Source organism: Chiroxiphia lanceolata, chromosome 6, assembly GCF_009829145.1.
Source record: "Chiroxiphia lanceolata isolate bChiLan1 chromosome 6, bChiLan1.pri, whole genome shotgun sequence".
Classification (NCBI taxonomy): Eukaryota; Metazoa; Chordata; class Aves; order Passeriformes; family Pipridae; genus Chiroxiphia; species Chiroxiphia lanceolata.
This window is the reverse complement of record NC_045642.1, coordinates 29,437,817-29,465,561: the sequence shown is the minus strand read 5'-3', so window position 1 is coordinate 29,465,561 and position 27,745 is coordinate 29,437,817. Positions and strand designations below refer to the sequence as shown.

Genomic DNA, 27,745 nt, shown 5'->3' with positions numbered 1-27,745 from the left:
CCTTTTCCTACACTCTATCCTCAACTTTTTCTGCTTAGAAGTTTTTCCTCCTTATTTGGTTATTATGTGCATTATTTAAATCGCAGACAGAAACATCTGTAGGGGATATTAGGAAAGCAATCCTAACAGGAAAGATAGCAAGGTGACGATCATTTCCCCCATAATGTATTTAAAACAAAGGAAATGAGCATGTGGAAATGCCTGCCCCACAATTACTCTGTGTAGCTGCCAAGTATTGCTGATCCTCAGGCCACATGGCTGGAAAGGAGGTCACAGCAGTGCACTGCCATGGTTTCATGTCCTTGCTACCAGAGTGGCTTTGCTGCTGTCTCTCAGCCATCCTGCCTGCAGCAAACCATTTACCTCTTGTCCTTCAGTAAGTGGCTTTGCTTTGCCTCCACAAGCTCCTGCACCGGAGGCCAGGAATGAGGACATGCTGCCCGGCCTTGCTGAGTCAAAGGCTCCATCATCGTGTTGATGTGTATGTGCAATTCCTTTCCTTGGAGGAACACAACTCGTTTCAGCGATCTTCACTTATCTGGCTCCTTCCTTGAATCCAGAGAAAGTAAAAGTTGTTGATTTTGAGATGTGCTATGGCTCCAACCGCCCACAAGATGTGTAAGGGTAGCCAAAACACAATTCACAGCTCACCAAGGAAATGTAGCCACTGACCAACTTAGAAAGCCCAGGAGGGCTACGAAGAAACTTTGCGGAGGTGGAAGTACATAATTTGCACATAATTTTGCATTTGAATCATGATGTTCACTGCCAGACAAAATCAGCACAAGCCTTAGCCTGTGACTGGGACAAAAATGACAAAAGGTTGATGAGCCTTAATAGAGAGAAAAAGAAGAAAAAAACCTGAAAAGCTGTTACAGAATCAAATGCAAGCAGCTGCAAGAGCAAAGCCCAGTTCTGTGATGGTCATATGCTCACCTTGGTTATTATTTTGTACCTCATTACTAGCCTGTGATTTGCACCTATAAATGCGGAAAGTCAGCTCAGCTGGAAATAGATGTGATCTACACCAATTAGTATCTCATCTGCTCAAAAGTACACAAGAAGGCACAGCTACATAAGCCGAAAAACTGAATGCTGGTAGATGAGGCTCCGGAAACAAATCCAAGAAGGTCAGGTGAGAAATGGGAAACAGAATGGGTACACACAGCAGCAAGAGGAGGTCATGTAGGGTATGTAGGAGGTCATCACTCCCAGAGTTAGCAACAGGAGATAAGGTTTCACGGTGCTCAGTCAGCAGACAGGGATGTGCAGGCATCCTTGTGTCTGATGACTCACTCTTGACCTAGGTATAAGGATGCTTGGCAAAAACCACCGAAAGCCCAGGGACTCCTGAGAAAGCCGGCATTTTGCAGCTTCTGACGGCACTAGCTGCATGCTGGCAAGTCTGCCATAAAATTCAAGTCCTTGGTAAAATGCATTTTCTGCACAAGCAGCATGCTGCATGAGGGAAGGGCAGCAAGAGGCAGGAATATAGCACACACCTGCTCCCCACTGACCCACAGCTCCCCACCCTGCCCACCAGAGCCCAGTCAATCTATCCCACAGATCCTTTATAGCATTATTTCTTCTCTGCAGGGCCCTCCTCCACCAGTGCAGTTCAGGCTGCAGAACTCAGATGGGAGTTCTGGATGTTTTCCTTTCTATCCATAGAAGCCCTTTTATCTTTCCACTGCCAAAGAGGCATGTGGATCCTGACATAAAAACAAGCAGCAAGTCTATCAGCCAGAGACATCAGGGACACAGGCATGTTTAAGCCTCACTCCCATTCCCAGCCCTTATCTGACTGTATGCAGCTGCGAGGTCCTTTGAAGAGTCTGAACTGCTCCCTCACCCTGCTCGATGTCCAGGATCATCAACCTGCCCAGATCCACTGTGAGCTGTCTGGCCTAATACTCTGGGAAAAGCCCTGCCCTTTTAGCAGCTATCTCAGATGAGTGACAAGTGGTGTTGAATGGAAAGGGAGTTGTAACACCCATGGGTACCCTTGTGATTTGTCACCTGCTATTGTGATTCTTCCCACTTCCTCTGCTCTGAACTGGCACCAAGTGTGCAACATCAGAGACTGCTTCTTGCCTAATGATCATGCAAGAAACTTGTAATCTATTTTTAAATAAAGGCTGAATACTCTGAAAGATGAGTGACTGGGGCAACACACATGTTCCCAGGGTCTTCCAGTACAAGCTCCAAGAAAGGTAATGCAAGATGGTATTCACATCCACTTTCTGCTGCTGTTTGGAGCTGCTGCATAGTTCTGGAGATAAGGAGCTTTCAGCCCTGGGATAGATGCCCTCAGCTTCTCTGGGCAGGGTCCTTCTGTTCTGCCCAATGAGAGAGCAGTAAAAAGAGCATGTAATCAGAGGTAATTAAAAACCACCACCACCATTCCACCTACCAGCAAAGGGAAGGGCTTCATACAAAATGTCTCCTACTCCCACAGAGAGGTCTCTGTCCTCATGAGCCTCCTGAGAAGGAGCAGGAGCCCTTTTCTTGTAGGGAGGAAATGGAGGGGTGCGCATGCTAACCAAAGGTTGCCAAGCTATTGCACGGCTGGGCTGGGAGCAGGTCTGTGCAATGTCCTGCTTGTAATGCCCAGAAAATACATCCTTCAGGTATACAACAGGTCTTGAATGGGGTAGTGGCTTCTGTGTTGTGACTGAGCAAGGGGAACCAAAATCTACAGACAATAGGGCTGCACAGCACTCGGTGCCTAACAGTGGCTGCTGGCTACCACAGGACCTGAAGCAAATCAAACACAGTGACCTCTCTGAGCAAGGCTTCTTTACCACATTGTCTAATGCCTGTGCAATAAGAGAAAATGTTTTATTTTTGGCCTGTCACTGACACAGCATAGCACGGAGATGCAGATGTGGTAAATTTTCTCAGGCATTAAGTGCTGAAATTAAACAGCCATTGCAGCAAATTTTGTCCTTCAAGTTCTTAAAGCAGGACACAGACCATCACATTGTGAGTCATCCAGCCTCACAGCAGCACAAACTTGCTGTCTATACCCTGGGTTGCCTTTTTACAGTAAATCCACCTCTTTACCAGCCTGTCACAGCATAAAGCATTTAGCAATGAATAATATTTCTGCACCGGTAGGAACATCCCCTACAGTTTGAGGATGCAAACAGTTTCTTCCTGGCAATCCGTAGTGCAGCTGCCAGAGGCTACCAATCTGAGCTGGAGCCTCGGTGTTATTTTAAGCCCTGTTCCCAGCTGCAGCCGCACTGTGTTCGCCAAAACCCTTCTAGAAAGGAAGAAAACTAGCCAGACCATATGGTGGCTTCCAGGGAGATCAAGTGTTGACTTTTCTCAGCATGTCACGAGGATAAAACTAATCCATGCTTTAACCGGTGAAGAATACTGTACCCCTTTGCATGTTCAAACCTGTGTATTTTGTCTGTCCTTTTAATTCTAAATTAAATACATGTTCCTCCAATTCCAGCCTGATGCCAAGACCTAGATGAATGCTTTGTTTGTTACAATCACTGAACAAGTATATGGCACAGCTGCTGAGCTGCATTAAAAGCCAAAGGTAGGGACCTACATGTAAGTGAGGATGAATGAGGTCTTTGAGGGACAGGAGGTTGGTGTCCAACTGACACAGAGGAGAATGCCAAGGAGAATTTGTGCACTTCTGACTCACCTCTGGCTAGGTAGCCAGTCCCCCTGAGCACTAAGACAGACCCAGGAGTGGGCTTCAGAGAGTTCCAGACTCAGAGAGGGAACACTGATGACATGGGGTCAAACTCTGGCGAGCAGTGACATCCCAGGAGCACAGCCCATGCAGCGAGAGCACTGTGCACACACGCGTGCTGTCCGAGGCAGAGGGGACACAGGGCTGTGCTGCACTTAACTGAGGGCTCTGCACTGCCTGCAAGCTTGCTAATGTATACACATACCTGAGAAGGGTGATTAAGACATGGGCTCTGCTCCAGGGTCACCAAGCACTTCTGGACAAGTCCTGCTGCTTTTCTGCTCCCCTGTCAGAATTGACAAGCTTAGACACATCCACCAGATACCTGGGTATAAGGGTAAATGCAGGCAGCACCAGCAGAATCTTCACAGCTGCCAACAGAGAGGTTTGCCTCCCCATAGGCACAGTCACCCCAGGACACACACAGCTTCTGTTTTAACTACCCATGAAGAGAAACACTTAACTATGATCTCAGTCAATTTAGCAAAGGTTTGCTTTAGATAAAACAAAACTGAAGAAAGGTGAGAGCCTTGCATAATCTAAATCGCATTTACTCCCACACACAGAGAAAATAAAAAAAATCCTGTATATTGCGCACCATAGCCTACGGAGAAGTATATATATAATAAACATCCCCATTCTAAAAGTGGTTAAAGGAAGGGTGTAATGAGCCATGAAGGAAACACATTGGGAAGATGAATCCAACTGCTCAGTCAGCTCCAAGGTCTCCCAACTTCAGTCTTTCCTGCGGTGGATCACAGCAGTCAACACCAGCAAACCAATGCGGACCCATTGGCAAAGAAAATGGCTGTTTGAGTTACACGATTAGGCCTATGGCACTTAAAGTAATGGTTGGCTTAGCACTTCAGTCACAAGAGGAAGGCTGATGGGGATGTTACTGAGTGGCAGACCTTCCTCTCAGCTGGTTTTATTTAGATTATGTCCTGGCATACTAAACCTTTGGAGAAGAGTAAGTTTACGAAGGCTGTGCCACAAGGTTAAGACTGCCAGTCTGAGATGGAGCCCATGGTCATAAGAATTGCACCAAAATAAAGAAGTTTGGATGTGCCATACAGCCTGAGGAGAATCTCTTGTGAGATGAGACAGAACAGGAGTTGCACAGAGCTGGTCAGGCCCCCAGATTCTTTTAGCCTAAAACTCTGTGCTTGGCTTCTGTGCAAGCTTGCCAACTGTTATCCAATCAGTGCATGGTTTAGATGAAGAAAGGAAAACTGTTCTTGAGAGGTATTAGCTAGCACTTACATCTTGAAGACTGCATAGATACAAGTCCAGAAAGGACTTAATTAAATAGCAGATTATTAGAGCAAATTCCTAATTTCCTCACACACTTTCAATTTTGCACTGTCCAACAACATTTTTTTTCCCATGCTTAGTTAGATGGAAAATAATTTGTGATTGAGATTTAGACATCTTTTTTTCTGATAGCTGTTTAAGTTGAAGAACCCTGGAGACTAAGTTTCTGTGATGCCATTTCAGAATTAAGAACAGATAATATTGATTCCTTGTCCGTGTCTGCCTTGTCCAGGCAGGAGGAGAGGGAAGGACATGGCTTGAAATAGTACTGCTTGGAGGTATGTGTATAATCTGTGAAAAAAAGTGTCTGTCCTACCATGCACATAATTTGTGAAGGGAAAAATACTTCAGGCTAACCCAGAAGAGATGATATGTGGCTGCAAGAAGTGGTCCTAATGTCAGAATTGGAACCAGGTGAGAAATCAGGTGACAAACACAGTTATGATGGACTGCTCCAGAGAAAGCTATGTGATTGTAGAAAAGGAGCTTGGAGTATAAAGATGGAAAATTGCACAGAGGAGGAGAAGGCCAGCAGAGAATCTCAGCTGTTTGTAGTGAAGACACTAAGCACTGCTTCTTCTACCAGACTTGGCAAAAGCTGAGGTTCTGAAACCCCCAGTGACAGTGAAAGCTCCTGAGTCCTGGTCCTCCTCTCATCCTCTAACTGCACATGATTACAATGATGAACTGCAGAAATCGACAAAAAAACCCCGAGATAATTATGAACTTTAATGGATTTTGTCATTGAATAGGTGTGAGTGCCCAACAACCTCTGTAACTTCTTTTCTCCTTCTACAGGTTTGGCTGCTTGGGCTCCCAGTCAGCTCAGTTACAGCTGTGTGGCTGTGGCTGGGACAAGAGCTATGAGAAACCTTATCACAGACTCCCCCCCCTCACCAAGTAGCACATTTTCTTGCCCATGGTCCTTGCCTCAGCTAAATTATGATCATGGCTATTCCTGCCCAGATACCTTGCTCACCCAGATGCAAATTCTACCTCTCTGCCTTCCTAGCTTGACGTTGGACCTGTCTTACCCCTACAAACTTGCCTGAATCACTGGACTATGGCTGGCTCTGGTTATTGTCACTTGACCTGCTCTGCTCACCTTGCTCAGGTACCCTGGGACTGCGTTCATGAGGCCACAGCCCTGCTGTCACCCTTTGCTCCAGCTCACCTCTTCTTACAGACCAGTGACATTGCTGCCCACTGACACAAAAACCTAATTAAGGAAACCCAAATATTACAGGTATAATCTCGATACCACCAAAGATAATTGCCACCAGCAGCAGTGGCATAGGCAGGCTGCTCAGAAAACCTTCACTTCTTGTCAACTATACAAATGGGTTTACTAAATGAGTAGAATAAAGTTTTTAAATTAACATAGCTGTATAAGTATACCTGCAAGTTCTGCTCATAAGTTTGCTATGTTACTGATGCAATACCTCCTAAGGAAAGAATTTATTTAGTTTTGTCTTTGGCAGGTCTGAATTTAAAATCACTTCAGTGCTGACTTGATAGTCCTGAAACCAGACTAGAAATAACAAATGTAGAAGTAGTAGAAATTACAGGTGTGCTACAGAGCTGGCCTACAAGGCTCTGCCTGCCCAGAGACATCACTGACATTTGTTTGTTTGGAAGATGCAGTAAGATAATTAGACCTACAGAGACAAGGTTCTGAGTTCCACAGGGATTGAGACCTGAAGCTGATGACAGGACATCTCTCTCCTGTCATACTCACTTCTTGTCACTCTAGGAATTGACCCTTTCTACCCTCAAAAACAGAGAGAGATGCAAATTCTACCTCTTTTCACACCAGATAGGGTGTGAAAAATGCAGGTTTGGTCTTTCTTGGAAATATCCTCCCTCTGGCTTCAAAATCACAGTGAGCAGATCAGTATTTCAGGGACCCCAAGTTCTGTTTTGCTGGTAGAAACCAGCTGCATGATCAGGTATCAGCCAGGGTATTTCCTCTTCTGTAGAAACTCTGCTGGTTTCTCCTTATTTCCTGTAGCATCCCAACAGGGTCTGACCCATTCTTCTCAATGCTGGTTCCTGTTCCAGCCATCCTTTCCCTTCTGAAGGCAGACAAGAATAAAGAAACCTTTCATCTTTTGCCTTCTTCCTACCCCCAATCTGAGACCTCTTCCTTTGCCCCAGCTTCTCCAGTCACAAATCATCATCAAGAAGAAATTCTCCTTCACAATGCACACCAGCTTAGAAGATCCTTTTACCTCTGCAAGATCTGGGGGTATCCGTAGAAGTAGTAAATAGCCAGATGCAATTGCAGGAAGATCACCAAAAGCAAAAATGCCAGACTGCTGCAAAAATATTAAGCTCTTTGTACAGTGACCAGTTGTCCAACTGCTGTCTCAGGGTCCCACTGGAGAACACGATACTCACATCCACGAGAGCTGGTTCTTTTAATACTGGCTGCAATCTGTGACAGGTAACCCCATGCATGGTTTTGTTTTTTTTATTTCAAACTGATGAATTGTTATAAAGTTAAGACACTAGAGCATGATTTGGGGAGAAAGGAATAAATTTCAGAGCAAATTTTGCAGGCATGAAGTGTATGCACTTTGGTTATATTTAGTAAGGCAATTATGGTTTTGTTCTACTTTGTGTTGGAATGCCATCAGTTGATCCTGCCTCTTTTCATTCCGCTCAGATTAGTTCATTTTTAAATTAATGAGGACTTAACAGAAGTAAATCACATGCCATTTAATAAGATTTCAGCGAAGAGCCACAAAGCATACTAAAGTCTACTTGAAAGCCCCAGAGCTTTGTCCAATCCTTAGTCACAATTATTTCCGCTTTCACTGCCAAAGCAAACTGCACTGTCCATTGTACCCAAGCATGAAGACAAAGCTTGTTAACCCTTGTTAAGATACTGACGTTTGTTGTTGCCGTATTCACTCCAGAATTTTTGCTAAAGCTTAGTCTTCTTGAGCCCGATACCAATATGCCTACAAACTTTTCATCTTACAATTAATTAGGTTCTTGTTAAGCCTAGCTTTAGCAGGACATCCTCTCCCTTTCCTTCCATGTCAGAAGGGCCAAGAATGTCAAAATTTCACTAGAAACAGCAGACTAATTTATCATATGAGCTGCATACTAAGCTGCATACCCTCGTTTCCCTTTGTCTGCATAGCCTTGGAAGGTTACTGCAAGTTTCATCACAGTAGCACTACTTAAATCTATTATTTCAGCATATGCCATCTGAGGAACATAAGGTAATCCATGATGATTTCCTCACATTTCCTAGCACATTCATAGCTAAAGGCCTACATACGATTTGCAGATCGCTGTAGAACTTGAATGCCCAACACTTGCCCACACATCGACCAATGAAAAACTAAAGCTACTCAGCCTAAAGCATCTGCTGGTGCGTTCATTCTGCATCCATGCTGACCCTGCCAGCTTTCATTTAAGATGCTCTCTCTCTGCTAGAAGTGGTTAGATTCCCCTGCTTAGAAAACTGTTTTATTTTTCTACTCTGTCCCAGTGCTTTGTGTTCTTGCCATGGTCTGCAGAGGCTGCAGTTGCTGGAAGAAAGGTATCTGCCATGATGCATATAGATTTTTGTTGCTGATGAGGCAAGCTTGAACACTATAGTAACCTTGTGGTTGTGACAGGGGAGTGAATTCAGCTAGAAAATCTGCTTCTTTTAGGACAGAATCCTACTCTGCGGAACATTCCAGGAGGCAGAAATATTTAGTTTCATTTCAGATAGGCAGGATTTGGGAAGAAGGAGTGGAAAAACAGTTTGAAAGACAAAACATTGAAAGATACCTTTTGTTAAAACAAGTGAAAAAGTGATTCATTTTGCACGCTATTGTTTCTAACTAAATTGACTGCCTGTCCACTTTCCTTCCAGTTTATCACAAAGCAACACTACAGCAGTTTGAATGGAATATACGACTGAAGGTACCTACCTATGAATTGTTCACTCTCTGTATCTGTTGGAAGGGTGTTGGATTTCTTGCACGTACCTGCATTAGAAAAAACCAATTTCTTGGTTTGAAAAAATTTCTTTTTTCAAAGGGAATTATGAAACCTAAGTTCTTGTAGTTCACAGTCCTTCATTAGTACGGGTACATTTCTTTAAGCAGAGAAACATGAAATGATGGCTTGGTAGCAGAGAAGAGCACAGGTTCAACCTAGGAATCAAACACATGACCTAGGAATCAAAAACCATATTATTATGGCTTGCACACCTACAGCAGATGAAAGACAGCTTGAAAAGATCCTTGTTCCTGCAAATGTGTCTCATTGAATGATGTGGCAGGGACAAAGGCACAGCATCAGAAGCGAATCTAAACCATCTGTTAAATGTCATCATGCAAAAAACATGTTACTGTATTAGCTCCAGATTCAGGCATTCAGATTCACATTCTGGCTGAGATACTAAATAAAGAGTAGAAAATTTCAACCTAACAGAACAGAAATATTAGCCTTAATAAAAATGGTATGCAATTAATTACCCAGTTCAGAGAAAAGCCAGAAGGGGGTTAGCAGACAGGTAACTTGCCAAGACTTGGACTAAACTGTCTGGAGTTTCGCAGAAACATTTCAAAAGCCCTATGAAGGACCCAGAGCTGGAACAGCTGATCAGGATTGAGATACCTAGCAAAGAAAAATAAACCTCTTGTTGCACTGGGAAAAATTCTCAAATCCTCAGAGCAAGGTAATGCCACTGCTATTCTAAATATCTACTTGAAATTATTTGAAGCACAAACCCAAGAAATCAAGGCCTAAAGACAATCACTTTTATAGCAGTTTTATTCAAGTCTGTGTGCTCTAGTGTTGAGACAAGGCCTAGATCAGCATTACACTGTAATACAATAATTTTAGCCATTGAACCAAGCCTGCTTGGCATCCTTGGTTTACAATTTACAGTACATCCAAAAAAAGAGCAAAGAGAAAAGAAATCCCAAAACGCCAACAACTTCCAATAGCTCTTTGCTTCGCTTAAATATTGTTCTATAACATAAAATAATTTAATACAAAAAGAACTGTAATCCAAATACACATAATACATTGACACAGAACAGAGGAAAGATACAGTAGATTATGCACAAGAGTATTCAGTTGATGTGTTACCTACAGTGAAACAAACTGGACATTAATATAATTTAACTATTTAAGCCCAAGAGGGTCAGAGGCAACAAGTCCAGGTCACAAATAAAGCTTTTTAAAAAATAATGCAATCCTCTTTTCCTCTAAGCTTACTGCTGTACAGAAGTTAAAGGAAGGCTCCAACGAATCACTTAATTTGACAACATTTCATCACACAAACAAGAAAAACTTGGTGGCCTCTGTTATTTTACTCAACTCCGGGGTACATTGCCATTTGCTAATGCAACTGCTTCGTTGCAGGTTCTTAGGGCAAAACATACCTTCAGGTGCTACTTCCACAGCAACAAACTTTTGAACACCATGAACAGAAGAGAAGACATAGAGAGGTCTCCAAAACCAGACTGAAATACTGGAGTCGCAAGATGAATCTCAGTCCTACAGAATTTGGAGTTCCTTATGAAGTACCCAACATCCTCTACACAGTGATTTCAACACAAGCAGGAACTATCCCGTATCTTAAAGGATCAGACATGGGGCATGATCTTATACTAGAGTAAGCTACTCACCTGGTTCTTCAGATTTACAACATTGTACCTAGGAAAGTCAGGTCACCGATTTTTGCGTCTGGCTTTAAATAGAAGTAGGAGCAGATCCACAAATAATAAGGCAAAAGAAAGAAGTAGCTTATAAAAAGAGGGAGGAAATACATTCTCTGGCTGAGAAATTCTTCAACTTTCAAAGCCACAGAAGAGATTTTGTTAAAAGCACAGGTATTTTCCCTGATTTTTCCACCACTGTTGTCTGCCACTCCATTTAAGCCTCTCAACTTGAGTCAGGCAAAATATCTCAGATATTTCCAGCTTGTGAATTTACGAGAAGGAATTCACATATAGCAGCATGAAGTGCTGTGCCAACAGCTGATAGACAAGAACCCTAGAACTCTAGTGAAGTGGTGGATGTTGATCACTGCTGAACTTGTCAGGTCTGTTCACCAGCCTGGAGGGATACATTTTGAAAATGAGAAGAAACACCTGAGGAAAGGCCCCGGGTTAAACTGTCATTTGCACACACAACCTCCAGTCACCACTTCTTGCCCCTTTACAGAAAGCAATCTGCTAATGCAGAAGTTTTTGCTCTTTCATCCTGTGTCAGAAAACATTCTCAAAGCTTACTCTGCTTATGGTAAGAATTAGCAGTCAAACAGGCATGGCATGTGCAGTCATGGAAAGGCCACAAGAATCAGCAGTCAAACCAGCATTTACCCAGAGGCTTGTTGAGGAACTCTTTCCTCAGGTTAACTGACTCTTTCCTCTGACAACCAAAGTAAAGAGCCTGGTCCTTCACCAGGACAATCCCCCAATTTAAAGAGCTTTGCTGAACTGAGGTCTTGTGCATTTTGACCCACAGACACAATCCGTTGACTTCAGTGATGTTTAAGTACGTGATGAAGAGCTTTCTGAACTGAGGCCTCTTCCCTTTTAACTTGAAAAGTAATTATCCTAAATATGAACTTTTACTACTAGATGCCCTTGGTTTTATTTGGTTTCTTATAACTGCCAAACACGATGGGCACTGGTGACTTTTAGTGGATCTAGGTATATTCTCCAGTTTGAACCTAGACATCCCCCAAAGAGACCTATGTTGCACAAGAATGGATTCTACTCTCTGCAAAGAGCACTGGCCAAACTCAACCAGTTCAATTGGCAAACACTCACTAGTATGCTTTCTTTTTTAATTACCTTTTTTTTTTTTGCTGTGGCTTTATTCTTTACAGACTAGGGTATCTGGATGTTATGGTTGTCAAGATAACCTTGAAAACAGAGCAACTGATGGAGTAACAACTGCTTGAGATGCAGTGTGAAAAGAGGTATTAGCTGCTCTGTTCAGATAGAAATGCTAACCCTGTTGACATTGTAAGAGCTGCTCACTAAAGCATGCAAGACAGAAGAACAAGCCTAATGTGAATATCTGGGCAGTCGACAGTGACAACTCATTTTGTGACACTGACCAGGCCTGGGAGTAAAGACACTACTCAAGCTGAGAAGTGGCCACATTCACAAATTCCAGAAGAACCCAAGGAATAGACTCAAGAAGCTCAGTGTGCAACTGACCTATGCCAAACAGCAATCAGAGGCTACGTTTGTTCTGAAACATAACTGCTGTTAGCAGCATTCTTATCAACGAAGCTTGGAAAAACACCAGCATGTCTTCCTGCTCCATTATAACCTCTCCTGCCAAGACCTCGAGACATAAAAGCATCAGCACACGCCTAGAACAGTGTTTCTTTTTTTCAGACTCATATGTCTCTCCAAGACAAGGAGGTTAGTTTTATCCAACCTCAACATCTGTTCTTGAGAAAATGCTGAATTGAAGGTAGAACAGGGAGACAGTATCAATCACTCTGAAATAGCATATTTGAAATGCATTATTCTGGTCTTATGTTCCAGCCCAAAACTTCTGAACACAATGTAGTTTCTCAATAGCTATCCTGGCAGCTAAAATTTGAGCATGGACAAGAACCTAGAAAAGTATTTCTGAATAATGAAGGGCCTTTTCCCCCCACCATGATTACTTTTCAAATTGCTTATTTTAAGCAAATAAAACTTTGGCATTTCTTCTGCAGATTTGTTCTAAGCCCTCTTTTGCTAGTTGTGCATCCATCTGACCCACCAGCTACAGAGCTAACAGTAGCCCACTTCAAGCTGAGCTTATAAATCCACTACACTGCACACTAAAAATGTGTCATAGTTTCTTAACATTAGCTATACTGGTCTGTCTGCGCATTATTAGCATTCAGATACAGTAAGGACTGTATTAGGAGCTGATACATTAGGAAAACAGTACTGCAAATACAGGAAAACAATCAGGATCATATGTAGGTCCACTTTAAGAGCACATGAGATCATAAAAAAAAAATGTGTTTTGAAAAAACAGACCGTTGCTTTTAAAAACAGTAGTGACCAATATGAAATCACCACCTTTTGGTCTGTGGACAATCAACTCTTCCACAGATCAGAAATCATCAAGAAAAATGCCCTGCCTTCTCCTTTATTGTCTGTTTTGGAGACATAAATATTTAAAGAAAGTATAATCTTAATAAACCAAATGGTTAGTTTTATTTTTCCATCAGGAATTTGCATGTCAGAGGGCCAAACACAGTGTTCGCCTCTGCCCTCCTATCTCATTCCAGCCTCAATTGCTTACTTAGAGCAATTCTTACCAAAACTTGAACTTTTTTTCCATTCTATCTCTACAAATGAGGTAGTTTAGGGTAAAATACAACAAACCAACCAGAAACTGGATGAGTTGGATGGGGCTTTGAGGAACTAGTCTAGTTGAAGGTGTTCCTGACCATAGCAGAGGGACTGGAACTAGACGATCTCTAAGGTCCCTTCCAACCCAAACCGGTCTATGAAATTAAGTAACTACATATTCCTCAAATTCTTCTTTGGGACCTATGATGCCAATAGATTACCAAGCAGCTAGTATCCCTCTGTTCTCTGACTTACATTAAGAAGGATAGTTTCACTCTTATTTGCTATTTCCTGCCAACCTCCACTTTCACTTCACCCAGTTGAATCTTATGCTTCTAGCTCAGAAACCTTTTAGGTCAAAGCACACCTAAAATATGTGTTGTCTTCTGTCTCAGGCTTGTTACTTTGGTAACAAGAATAAATAACCAATAAAGATTGGGTGGGGGCAAAATTCTAACAGAGAGATACCGAGAGCCAGTGATAGCGCATGCCTTGACACACGGGTGTGGGCACATCTCTAATAGGGAGGATATGAACACTGCTGGTATTTGGCCTGGTGTATGATGAACAACACAGTACTGAAAGCTACAACCAGGAGTTCCCTCCAAAAAACCTCAGCTCCTAGCAAGGAACATGTGAGATGGAGGGCACCTACAAATACAGGACGCACCTAAGACATGTATATATTTCATAGGCTTAAAATACAAACCAAAAATAATCAACATCCCCAAGTAAACAGAAAATAAACAAAAACATAGAGTCCAAGAAGCCATTCTTAGTGGGAAAATTGTGTTCCTGGTCAGGAAAAGTAAGAGGTTTTTCACTCACGTACAGATGGAGACAAAATGTATTTCTTGTGTACAAACACTGATGAAGTGCTGAAGACTTTCTAGTTGCAAAAAAGAGATCCTTGTTAGAGAGGAAAAATAATAATTGTGGTAGCTACATCAGATCCATCATCCAGTTACCAGTGGCAAACTACTTTTTAATCAAGCACACATATCTCGTTAGCCTGGGAGTGACTACTTTCGACATACAAAAACAAAGTTGATATAGGTAATTTCAGAAGTTGTGTTCATCTCTGACCAGCAGCAAAGCTGCTTAAAAAAACTCAGCATGGGAAAAACCAAAAGCAAATGCACATCTTAACTGCAGCATGTGACTTTATACTAGTGTGTTCAATAGAGGGAGCAGCAGAAGAAGCCATGAGTTCATTTCCATATTGCCTCATGAAACCACAAAATAAGGCTAAGGAAACAATGAAATGTAAGTTCTTAAGAAGACTGTATTGTTTGTTAAACATTAAAAAAAAAAAAAAATTTAAACCACAGACTTGATTGAAGATAGAGGAAAAAAATCAGAGGTACAAATCTGGCTAAAGATCCTTTCTGTCCAGCTAGCTACCATACTGTGAAAACCACCATATTCTAATCTTAATCATATTCTAATCTTAAAATAGTAAATGTAACAGAAAAACATAGGAAGGCATTCTTTCCTAAAGATACCTTAATTATAAAATCATCCAAAGGTTTATGAAGTCTGAAAGTTATGCTCTGTGACAGCATATTTTGGTTATCGTATTTGGCGTTCTTATTGCTTGTTTGCAAATATGTTTTAAGACATATCCCCTCACTCTTACTGTCTAGTTTTACCCAAATTTTAGTCTTAAGTGAGTTAAAAGCATGGAAACTAAGAAACTGATCTGCAGTGACAGGATAAGGATCAGAAATCTTAGTTTCCAAATATAGATGTCCTTGTTTCATACCAAAAAAAGCAAAGCCAAAAGGAGGGCCTAAATCACTGTGAAAGATATAAACCTCCTTATTCACCACAGAATTGGTAAGAGTTCTTGAGAACATTTCTAAAATGATGGAAAAGGTTAGAAAACAATAAGCACTTTTTCCAAGAAGAAAGATTTCAAAAAAATCCACAAGAAACAAACCCATTATTAGCTTAAAATTACTTACAAAAGTAACAGGCTGTCACCGAATTTTGGGATACAGTATTAGGTTTGGTTCCATACATCTAAAGGGACTCCAGCTCCCATGTTCATCCCACAGAGATTAATTAAACTTCAAATAAAAGTTAAGCTCAAGGTAGAAAGGTGACTCAAGATGAGAGGTTTCCTGTCATGTTCTATTTAACAGAACACTCTAGCTGGCAAAGACCTTTCTTTACTTGATCATTACTGCCTCACCTTCGACAGAATGAGAGGTATCCAGTTTCATGACATATCGAAGCAACATCTCTACGCAGTATTGTCCACAAAGTCTTAAGATAACAGCATGCTATGAAGAGGAAGGCAACTACTCCCATTCCTAGAGGTACAGAAAAATACTTCATCATAAAAACATGCCAAGCCAGAACAGGTCTTTCCACATCAACAATGAAATATTCACTTTAAAAATACTAATTTTGTTAGAAAACAGTTACAAAAAGAGTATTTTCACTGAGGTTCCCTGCCTCATAATGAATATGAACCCACTGCAATACTAATCTGGAAAGAAAATATCTATAAAAGGTTACATCTGCACCTCTGAAAAGGACTGAAAGGAGATCAAGACCTGCTTGCTGGTAAAACACAGCACTGTGTAGTCCATAAGAAGCAACAGTATAAGAAAAAAATCCATAACTATTTAATCACCTTGGTTTTGACACAAAAGCTTTCTTCTCTCTACTTGTCCCACACTCAATTTCTGTAAAACCAGTAGAAATTTATAAGAAAATTCATCATTTTTTTTTGCACTGGTTGCTATGTCTGTGCTTTCCCCCCAGTTTTACAGGAAAACCAAACAGGCTACAAGGATAGCATATTTTGAAGGGCCAACAAACTTTTTTATGTTTCCTAAATCAGCATATCAATTACATAAATTAGTGATACATAGTGCCAGCTGACTAAACAAAAGCACAAATATATTTCTAGACCACAAACATCTCTCTCAGCTACAATCTCACTACTACGAGTTAAAAAACTGTGCCTTCCTCCTTGTAAGGCCTGTAATTAGACACACTTTACTCCATTCTTTTGTCATTATGTTTTAGACTGCTCAGTGATTTTGTGCTCTCATGTTATCTTTTTCTCATTTTCTCAGAAAAAAAAAGTGCAACTTATTCAGCTACTTAGGAAACAATACACTTAGTAGAATTTTTTAAAGTAATATTTTCACTATTTTCCTCAGGAATACTCTTAGAAAAGTATGTCAATGAACAATATTCTGAAACTTTTATCTCCCTGAAAAATGGGAATAATAGTAGCCAGTAGGAAAAAAAGATTTGTGAGCTGACAGGCTCACATCTTCTCACTATCTAGTGGACTACAGTGGAGCATTCCTTTGGAGATGTGGAACACCTCACCTCACACAAGTGGGAAGGAAAAACACCAACAGATTAAGAAAGAAGAGAATTCAAGCCAGGATGGGACAGATGGATACAGCGAGAGGTTTTGGGATTCATAAGGCAAAAATAGCTCTTTGCCTTGAGAGCTCCCTCTGCCTGTCAGAGAATACCCCACCACCTACTAAAGGCAATAGTCTTGGTTCCACAACAGTCTTCTCTCGCCTGATACCTCAGGTTAGTCACCAGAGGACAGCTTATGGGTTGATACTCAAAGACTACCTGCGGCTAATTCACATACTAGATTCAATGAAGATAACTGCATCAAAGAAGGGTCCATTTGGTATTAGTGAAGATGGTCTTTGGAGCAAAATACTTCTCATTGTTCAGCTACACACCACTTTCACCAAGTGATTATCTAAAAGGGAGAGAGTGGCAAGGAGGGTTTGATAAGTCATCCTCAACTTTCTAAGCAAAAGAGGTGACAGAACAACTTGCCTTTCCAGCTGTCTTGACTGATAGGAACTTGACTGAAACCTTAGAGTTTACTTGGTGAACTTACTGGCCAATTATCAGAAAGTTTAGCAGGTTGAGTTAAAACAATATGACCTAAAAAGGTGGCCTCCCATTTCGTGCAAGTAAATGGATTTTAAAGATTTCTGTTCAAATGGGGCTATTCCAGGGGATGCCTTTGCAGAGCACATGATACTCCCTATGACATTTATAATGATACTTTTTGGATAGAAAACATTACATTTCAGAACAGCTGATCTTGTTTTGTTTCGGACTTTTTAAGATGGTAAGGCAGACTTTGAATAAGGGACTGTTTTAATGCCTTTCACTTTAGTCCCTCTGACACAGCCTCTCACTGACATTTCCTTGAGCTTCGTTTATAGCACAATCAAAATTAATCATCTGTTGGATGGGTTTTGCCTTTTTGTTAGTCTCTGGATCACAGACTGATTTTTCAGAAATGAAAGTAAAACTAAGAATGCTTAAGAAATCAATAATGCTAAAGTTCTACATTTAACAAAACAGTCAGAAATGTAAGTTTTCTTTTTTTAGTATCTTAGTTCCACATCACAACACCTTGTCTACACAGTCTATCCAGCTTCAGCACCTCATACAGCACAATTAAAGCTAGCTCTGGAGCATTTAATGGGGAGGGTGGCAGAAAGTAATTCTACCATTAAAAATTTTTCACGGAATGTGATAAATAAGAAATATTTCTTATTTTGTGACCTTTCTACACAAAAACATACTGTAATCGCTTGAAAAAAAGGTGCACTTGATTAATGGCAACATGCTAGTTTCAGTCCTCAAACAGAACTAAAAACTCTTATGTACACTTCTTCCTCACATGCTGGTTTTTAAAATCCGATTACAAACACCTAAACACACAGGTTCTCTGTGCTGACAGCTGCAGGAAGTATTTGGCTACACTGCTTTCACACCAGGACTGGACTGCCCCAACAGGCTGAGCACCGCATTGGCGTCACTGTCAAATAAATTATTTGCAACCAAATGGTCAGTAGATTATCAAAATGAGCACAGATCTGTACAAAAAGAGTGAACAGATATGCTTAACCTCCAAGAAAGCAGACTACCCTATTACAGTGATATAAAGGCTACATCTCTTATTTACAATGCTGAACCTGGGGGAGTGTGAAGCTCTCATTACAGCCACTAAGTTATATCTGTAGTGGCACAGACACATTTGGAAGTCTTTGTACAGAAAACTGTGAGCATAGGCACACACTATTTGTGTAACTTCCTCCTTCAAGACAGGGATCTGTTCTTGCTCCTGATTTAGTTTTTTACATATTTGAACAAGAATAAGTTTTACATGTCTATAGGGCCTTTCACTCGAAGATCTCAAAGGACTATTACATATGTCCCAACCCCTCCCTTTGTGAGGTAGGTATTATTCCTATTATTTACAGATGGGGAAATTCAGGCACAGAGGTTACATTATTTGCCCAGGGTCACACAGTGAATCAGTGACAAAATAAAACAGAATCCAGATGTTCTGATTCCTGTTTGCACAATCCAACTACTAACAAGCCTCATTTTAAAATAGCCTTAAACAAGTACCAGTGTGCATAAGAACAGTCTTGGGTTTCATGGGTCACTCCTAAAAAGTGTAAGAAAGGACAAAGACCAGGAAGATAAATTTGGGAACATGTAATTTACTTCTGCAAGTCAACACAGCTTTAAAGAAGGAGTTCCTGATAACTCCCTTCCCAAAGCTGAGGCAACTTCACTATAGCCTGAGAAACAGGTGGTAGGAAAAAAGGGACAGATGGAACCAAAGTTTGAAATAAAAAAGCAAGATAAACAGCCATACCATAAGCCTTCATCTTCTTGAAAGCACCGGGTCATAGAAAAACAGGGCTGAGAGGGACCTCAAGATACCACTGAAGTTCATCCAACCTACCTTGAAGCCAGGATCAACTACACCTACTTGTTTCATCTGGTTCACCTGTTCTCAAAGACCTCCATCAGTGGAGATGCCATGCCCTTCCCCTGCAATCTGTTCCACCATACACTACCAGATAAGCAAAAGAGGACAAACAAGCCTTAAGACAGCTACTTCTCCTCTTTCAGTGGGGGTACGATGATTCCCAGGCCTGTCTAATGATCTGAATATATTTCAGAGAAGGTAGTCTCTAGATAATTAATTGTTTCTGTCCCGGATTCCTTGGGAAAACATCAAACACTGATGTCTGCTATTGTGTAATATTTGAGTTTTGAAAATACTGATTAATAACAGCATAGATACCAATATACTTACTGCAAGTGCCAAATCCTACAAGGTCAGTAACAAAAGGCTTTGATATGATAATTTCAGCTCATTGCAGATTCAAACTGCAATAAGAGGGCAGGGAAGACTACAGAAAAACCCCACAGCAAAAATCAGCAGCTCAGAGTTGCCAAGTTTCACCCAACTGCAGACAAAAATTAGGCAGTCAACAATGCATCTTCAGCAGAGGCAGCACCATATGATCTCTGTAGCATCCCTCCATCTCATCTGTCTTCAAAGTGCATTCTCAGTGCAAAAAGTAGGACTCAATTTAGAGGGGCTCGCTGTCCCCATTGGTTTCATATTAAGACCAGAATTCTTGCTTGAGTTCATATGCTGCAGCTTTGTGTGTGTTAAGTTCACTTCTGCATAGCGGAATGGTGCTGTCCTGGCTCTGCCCCTCAGCATCCATGTCCAACAGTGTCCGCTCCTCTACAGGAGGACCCATCTGGAAAGGAAGCAGCGCAGGCAGTCCAGGTCTCTCTTCTACAGTGCTACTGCTACTAGCAAAACAAGAGTCCAGATTGCTTGGAGTATCAGTACTTGAACTATTGGCAGAAGATTCACCCTTGGCATTGCTGGGTGACACAAACCACCAGGGATCAAGCCGCTGCCGACTGGCTGCAGGACGTGGCCGGGGCAGGAACTCCAATGTCTTGGGTCTTTCCAGTGTGGGATCCTGCTGTGCATTCCATCGTCTCGGGGTTGGAGGAAAAACAAGGTTGGGGTCTGGCAGGCGAGGGACCTCAGTGGGATCTCTACTTGGACTAGGTGTTTTTAATACACCTATCCAAACCAGACAATGTAAGAGAAGAGGGAAACATGTTAGATGTCACTGTTACAACAGATCTTGGTTTATTGTATGTACAGTGCAAAAACATTTTCAAAGCAGAAAGCCTCCATTCAGAATCTACAAACTCCGTATCTTCAAGATGATGCCAAACTGAAGTAACTCGCTTCTTTATTCCTACACTGTTCTCAACACATTGCAAGACACTTGTTTCACTGACCTAGCACAAGCACCAAGTTTTGTTCATCCTCTCATTTGCTTTCTTCAGTTTTTCTGAGTGGAGAGCACGGATTTGACCTCCTACCAGAGGGGAGAACTCTCCAAATCCTTCAGAAGGCACAATACCCACTAACAGCTTCAATGGATCAGGGAGACGCACAGCATGATACACAACATCTATTTATCACAAGCAGGACCAACTGCCTGAAAGAGCCACTTAACACTACCTACTGCAGATGCTTCCTGGTTTGTTTTTGTTTAGGGGTGGAGGATGGTGCTTGCTTGATTTTTTTTTATAAACACAACATAACTTTTACCATTTTAATGAGAATTCTCAACTGCATTAACCCACATTTTACTGTAGACTTCCATTCAAAATACAACCTCACATTTTGTTCTACCATTGGGAAAAGATCTAATTAAATAAAATTTTAATTTATTATTCTAGTCCTTTTTTTTTCTCTGAATTACTAGGGCAAGAATACAGGAAAATATTTTCTAAGTTACGAAGTCATAGCTACTTTTAAAGATTGCAACAGTGAGAACACTACCTATCCAGAAAGACTCCACTTATTTGCAAAGGAATAAGAGCAACAGTGGCACAACCACCAACTGTTTTAGAGATCCTGTTTTCACCGCTTTAAAGATCAGAATTTACTTTGAACTACAAACAAGTATATAAAGGCAATGAAGATGGAACCCCAAAGAACTGTTAAAAACGTGCAGTATTTGTATTTTGGCACCATTTTTGTCTAAAAAACAATACTATGCTCTGCCTTACAGCACAGGGGAGCAAAGAGTTCCTTAGCTCAGAGATGCTGGAACAGAAACCATTACTGCATTATTCTGTTAACTATTTGTGTAAAGACAGCATCCATAAGCAATTCTTGTGGGCTGGTCATCACAGTGATGCTGTATAAGCAACAAGTAATTATACTGTTTGTGTCTTTATTCTGAAGAGGAAAAGGAAGATGGCTGAAAACCTACCTGCTCCCAGTGCTCCAGTTAAACAGCTACTGGAAGGGCATCCACTGGTTGGGCATCCGTTGACAATTAGTCCACTCCCTTTGATGGCCCCATCAGAAGGTGTGCGCCTGTGCCCGCTTTGCTGGGTGTGGGAAGAGACTGTCACATGTGTGGGAGTCAGGGACTGGTTGGGGTCTTGTTTGAACCTCTCGATCTGGACGTTGACTAGTGGGTTGGTAATGGCTGGCAAAGGAGCCTTGACTGTCACTGGGCTGACAGGCATTTCATATACCACAATCTCATCACTGTCTGAGCGCAGCAGGGACCGGGTGGAATTACATTCGGAAATGGAGGACAGGGAAAGAAGGGTAAGGGATGTGGATGGCTCGCCTAGCAACAACATGGGATCCTCCTTCTTGAAGATCTTCCGGGAAGGTGGACTAGTGCTCCTGCGTGGGCGTCCAGCTCGCTGAAAAATGCTGTCACGCTTCTTCTTCTCTTCCTTGGGCACCTCTGGCTCCTCCTCAATCAGCAGCTGACACTTCCCTGCTTCTAACAGATCAAAACCCAGGCCAGCAGCAGCCAGCACTGCTCCACAGCCAAGCAGTGCAACCTCACATCGCTTGTGGTGGGAGCCACTACGTTTGAGGCTGTTGGTGGGTGTCAGCTGTGGGGTACTAGTAGCAGAGTTTACAGGGGTGGACTCCTCATTGGCATCACTAGAAGGGCCGTCCCAGTCTTCATTCTTCTGAAATGGGATGCAGAGGTATGACTGATTGTGCACAGGTGAAGGGTGCACTTTGTCCTCTCCATTAAGACATTCACTGTCTTCATCATCTGGAAAGCAAATGAAAATAGACTTTGCATTGATGTAACACTTTCACTAGCAAATTTCACTGTCTTACAAATATTCATGAAAACAAGCTTCTCAAAAAATGCAACTGTTTTCATCACAAGCATCATTCATCAACTGCCAAATACTCACAGGTTATTGTCTCCAAAGCAAATAGGCTGAGACAAATACCTGGAAGCACTATCAAAGTGGAAGAAATTAGTGACGCATTAATCTATTTGGGATTAATTGCAGAACAGCATTTCAGAAGCACCCTGCACCTCAGTTACTTCTAGACTGAATTTATATGTTTGTGAGTGAGGAGCAAAAGGTGGGAAAATTATAAGGATCGTTCCTTGCAAGTGAAGGTGTAACCATGCTGCACATCTAAATATCAATATACAGAAAAGGAGCTGAGAGATAGCTTGGAGCTAGAGGAAAATTAACAGAAGCTTATTAACTTGACAGATAACAAGCACAAGCAGAGAGGTGAATAAAAAGAAAATCTAGAAGGAGGAAGTGGACATTTCACAGAGAATAAAAGAAAAATCGGTACCAAACAAAATGAAGACATAGCTGCAAGGTATCAGGTGAAGGTCAGAAGAGGTTTATTCAAATAAGAATGGAAGTGGGGATGAGAGTATCAAGTTCAAGGAATTCCTTTACCCATCTCTGCTAAGCTGGTGAATCCTGGAAAAGCTGGTGCAGTTCTCTGGATCTTTCCAAGGTTCGGTGCACTGGATGACCACTGTTTGTATCCTTCTACCAGAGCTTTCAGACTGAAATAGCAAAAGGATGTGAGAAAATGTACCGTGCTCACAAGCAGTTTCCATTTTCCCCTTCTATATTCTGTCAGTCTATTATAGTATGCATGTATCCATCTTAACTACATAGATTGGAAGCCCTCCCGCAACAAGAAATTGTGACATTTTTACAGCACCTTAAAACACAAAAAAAAGTCGTAAGGTCCCTCCATCGTTTATTATACCATAGAAGTCAAAAGACCTCCACTGATAACTAACAGCTACGAATGCAGAATAATAAAAAGCAGCACTACAAAAATCAGACTAAACATTTTCTCTTGAAATCAAGGCATCTTGATTTCTTTTGCAATCAATTTTGCAGGTAAAAAATAAAGTGCTCAGCAGAAGGAGAGGAAAAACAACTCCAAAAACATTTCCATGTTTACTGCAATTTTGTTCCCTTTAAATTAAAATTTGCAGTCCAGCATGATCTCAGAAAGAAGGAGTAGTTCACTGTATGTTAACCATACTGCACTCTCAGCAACACTATCCTGTTTCAAACAGTCTGCAAAATGCAATAGCTGTATTGAGTCTCCCTAGGAAAGATTCTGAATACTACAGAACATCTCAGTTGCAGAGAGAACAGGATAGTCTTATGAGCAAGTACAGTTAGCAATCAAATCCCTTCCAGTTATCTGTGCCCAAAAGCCATCAGTGCTTCAGACTGTGCAGTAATGAACAGAAAACTGAAGAGCTTTATTCCCAGAATTCTAAGAACATGATTTCAAGATAAAAGTATTTTTCTTCCAGCTTCAGTGATCTCCTACCCTTTTATATAGTTAATGATTGTAAAGTGTGACATTTGTTTTAATTCTGTAGAATGCTATACTTCATCTACAGAACAGCTAAAACACAGACATCAGTCAAAGAACCTTCCTCCACATTGCCCTGTCAACATGTCATAAGTGTATTTGAGAGAGAAAATAAGTGTATTCTAATAGATCCAGGCTCTCTTTCAGAGGATTGCAATAGCAATGCATTATGCAAACGTGGTTTTCAGGCATTTCACACCTGAGCACACAACAGTTAAAGATTATAAACAGTTATTTTATTTTCCCTGCCAAAAATATGGCAAGAGTCAAACTATCAATTTAGCAGAGGGAAAAACCTTCAAACTTCATGAAAAAATCACAAAGCATTCAAATCTCTTAGAAGACCAAAATACTCCTATGTTTAGAGCAGCATTTCAGCAATGATCCATTAGAGTCCTGGTATAAATAATTCACACACATGCAAAAAAAAAAAAGAAGCAGCCACAGAACAATAACCTATAGAAATAGAAGTACAATCTGTATCTCTGCAAAGATCACTTTCAGGATGTATTCACTCAAGGCACATGTCCTTTTCAAATAACTAAAGATATTTGTCTGGCTCTACCACATAAATGCTATTATTTAAAAATTAGGACAAGAAAAAGCATATCTGAGAATTGTAAGAGAGAAGTATTTTCAGGTACGTTACAAAACTACAAAAAGTTGAGCCTGAAAAATAGAGAAAACCTACTAGAGAATGAGTTTTGCTCAGCTAGGAAGTCCTACTGCTTAGAAATACACCTAACAACATAATAGCAAACAGCGAAAGCATCAGTCACCAGCAAGAGATTGAATGCAGTTCTGTAATCTGAATCTCTAACATCTCTGGTACAGGAAATAAATTTGGGAGCAGGAAAGTGTTTGCAAGAGGATAGGCAAATCTCCCAAGAGCCATCTCACAACCTGTTTTATGAGAAATGAGCCTGCCTCTAGGCAGGCTGGAAATAAGCCTGCCTCCAGGTCCTCTCTTACCCATCTTCTCCTGCACCTAGCTCCTTGTGACAAAGTGAGCTTGGTCCCCAGGTGCGTCCCTTTTTCTTTTGGCCTCTCTTCTCTTCTTCCTCTCCTTCCTCCTTTGGAAGGACTGAGCTTCGCCCCCACGTTTTACTGCTTTCAGCAGGAGTCACTTCAGAAGCGGGAAGAACAGTGGAAAATGGGAAAGAAAAACAAATAGACAAATTAAAGAATTGGTTCCATGGCAACATGAAGAATAAAACATAGGCCAAAACAGGAGTAGTAGCAAAAATTATTTTCCTGTATTTCTGATCATTTATCAACACAGAGCTACCAACCAAATCCCTTCAAAATTAGATATTCCCTAATCCCTCAAAGTATAGGTAGGCTTTACAGCTTTATTCCATCACTGGTTTCTCTTTAGAACCACCAGTTTGATACCAGACACACAAGTGTCATGATATCCAAAACAAACACTATACATTAGCTAACATGATTTCCATAATTCATGCATGTCTGCCTAATTCTGTTTTATTATGGGAACACTATTTGCATGACAAGCACCCTTGTTTTTATTTCCTTACAACAGCAGCTTAATCCACTTCAATAATGTTTCACAGATCTACTCTGCAAATTAGCATTTTTAAAAATTAACCTCTACACCTCAGGAATGTATTTTCTATACAAACAGCAGTATTTCAAGGACTTGGGTAAGTATGGTTTCTACTCCAAAGGAGGTGATATTCCCACCCATCACCAACACACTTCATTTTCTCTCTAAATGCATACATACAAGGCACAAGGCAAACATTTTAGTACTTTCTTTTACAGTCCTGTCCTAGATATGGAATCTGGGCATCTTACCACGCTGACAGACTGCACATTTCCCAAATTCAATACTACATTGAGCTCCTTACACTGTATGGCCCTGAGTCTGGGAATAATGGTAGGACTTGCAGGAGGGCTGGAGCAGCTACTGATCAAGCTTTTCCTTTTATCCATCGTTGGAGAAGCCTGCACAGTGAATTTATGCTGAAAATCTGTTCAGCAAAAGAAAAAAAATCAAAACAAAAGCAGAAAAACAGTTGAAGTTTTTTTAACATATGGAAAAAGAAATACTTTATGATAACTTTCAAAGAGCACAACTTATAGGATCAAGGTAGAAATGAAGTTTTAGAGCTAATTGCTATTTGCCTTTTGTACACACTGTTACTTCAGAACAAAAATGTGTGCTCACACTCTTGGAGATATATCTTCTTAGTGTATGTGTAAGACACATACACACACAAACCCCATGACATTTATGCCAAAGTATATTCCTGTATAATTCCTTTCACCTTATCTCTCAGTTTCTTAAGCACCACCAAAAATAGGCATTTACAGACCTAAAGAAAGGCATAGTTAACATACACATTTTAGCATAATTGCTCTTCTGAACAGCCAGTATCTCCTAGAAAACAAATAATATAGTGCAAGCCATCATCCTTGATGTAATGAGTTTTAGGTGATTTACAAAACCCACACTTTTGTTCTTTTACAAATTTGAATCTCCATACAGAATCTGCAGTAGAAATGCTAAGGATTCGGTATTTCTGAAAATCACCATCTTCGCTCTTAAGAGTGACTTCCCTAACACTTCAATAATATTTAGCATTTCTTCCAGAAGGGTGGTATTAGAGGTCACTTATGTGTTAATACAAGTTTATATATGAACTAGTAATCCAGAGCTATAGTCTCATAGCTATGAATGTATTTTGGTAATTTTTAGGCTCTTACACCAAAAAATCCAGTACATTACAGTTTCTGCCGCAGCATTATGTAAAGTATTGTCAGAACAAGAACCTCCATCATTTTTTTATGCACGTCCTTTATTAAACTGGTATTTTGAATCTTAACATGCTAAACTGCAACACCAGCATTTTAACCATTGACCATCAGCCATTGATTAACAAACATGTAACATCTCAAATCTACTTCTGGCCTTCATCTTGGATCTTTGAGCAATGCTAGCCACGAAAGCATCAAATTTATTTTACTGAACCCATGAGGCATGTTTTTTTCCCCTAAATACATCCAACACTTAATGCTCAAGTATCAGTAGTAAGGAGCTACCAAACCTACAGGTTGCTCCCATTTCACCTGGTACAGAACAACACGTCACCAACCTGAAGGCAGGCTGATATGATTGCCATCTTTTAACTTGAGCCGGTTCCTCTTGAACTTCCCCATGCGTTTCTTCACCCGAGGCTTCTCCTGACACAGCTGGTGGATGATGATGTTGAGCTCCCTTTCCAGGATGTCAATCTCGCGTTCTGCCAGCTCCTGTTCCCGCCTTCGCAACAGCTCTTCATGATTCTTCTGTTCAACAGCAGCACGAGTCAGCTCTTCTTCCCATGTGCGCAGCTCCTGTACGGAGATAAGAGAGCAGAAATAAAAAGCTACCTTGTGACCTGTGCGTTAAGACTAACATTGCCTGTTCTAAAGGTACAGCAGCAATGACTTGTGCTCACAGCACTGCTAGCACCACTGTTTAAAGGCTCAGCTGAAAGCCAAAAGCAATCCTCAAGGACTTCTATGCTTGCCATTCTAGGACCTTCATACCAGTATTAAAATTTGGACATCAGCACTTGTGAGGCCACACCTGAAATCCTGTGTCAAGTTCTAGGCTCTCCAGTACAAGACAGACATGGACATACCGGAGACAGAGTCCAACAAAGGGCCATGAAGGTGATTAAGAGACTGGAGGACCTCTCCTATGAGAAAGGGCTGAAACAGATGGGACTATTCATCCTAGCACAAAGAAGGGTTGGGTGGGGTAAAGGGGGATCTTATCAGTCTATGTAAAAACCTGAGGAAAGGGCGGAAAAA

General features: G+C 41.1%; 1 protein-coding gene across 5 annotated transcripts in view; it reads right to left on the bottom strand.

Annotated features, from left to right (window-relative positions):
• MAP3K9 (mitogen-activated protein kinase kinase kinase 9) overlaps nucleotides 1-27,745 on the bottom strand; it is a 132,968-nt gene that overhangs the window by 65,038 nt on the left and 40,185 nt on the right. For 2 of the 5 annotated variants that reach the window (XM_032689892.1, XM_032689890.1), the window contains exons 6-11: nucleotides 27,043-27,283; nucleotides 25,795-25,917; nucleotides 24,896-25,049; nucleotides 22,975-23,087; nucleotides 21,498-22,313; nucleotides 15,563-15,683 (exon numbers count right to left, since the gene is read on the bottom strand). In XM_032689892.1, the coding sequence (XP_032545783.1) occupies nucleotides 15,563-15,683; nucleotides 21,498-22,313; nucleotides 22,975-23,087; nucleotides 24,896-25,049; nucleotides 25,795-25,917; nucleotides 27,043-27,283 (1,568 nt within the window). Of the gene's footprint in view, nucleotides 1-9,796; nucleotides 14,614-15,552; nucleotides 15,684-19,492; nucleotides 20,288-21,497; nucleotides 22,314-22,974; nucleotides 23,088-24,895; nucleotides 25,050-25,794; nucleotides 25,918-27,042; nucleotides 27,284-27,745 lie in introns of those variants that run through there. The other 3 variants (XM_032689893.1, XM_032689889.1, XR_004357477.1) reach the window with 3 other exon arrangements.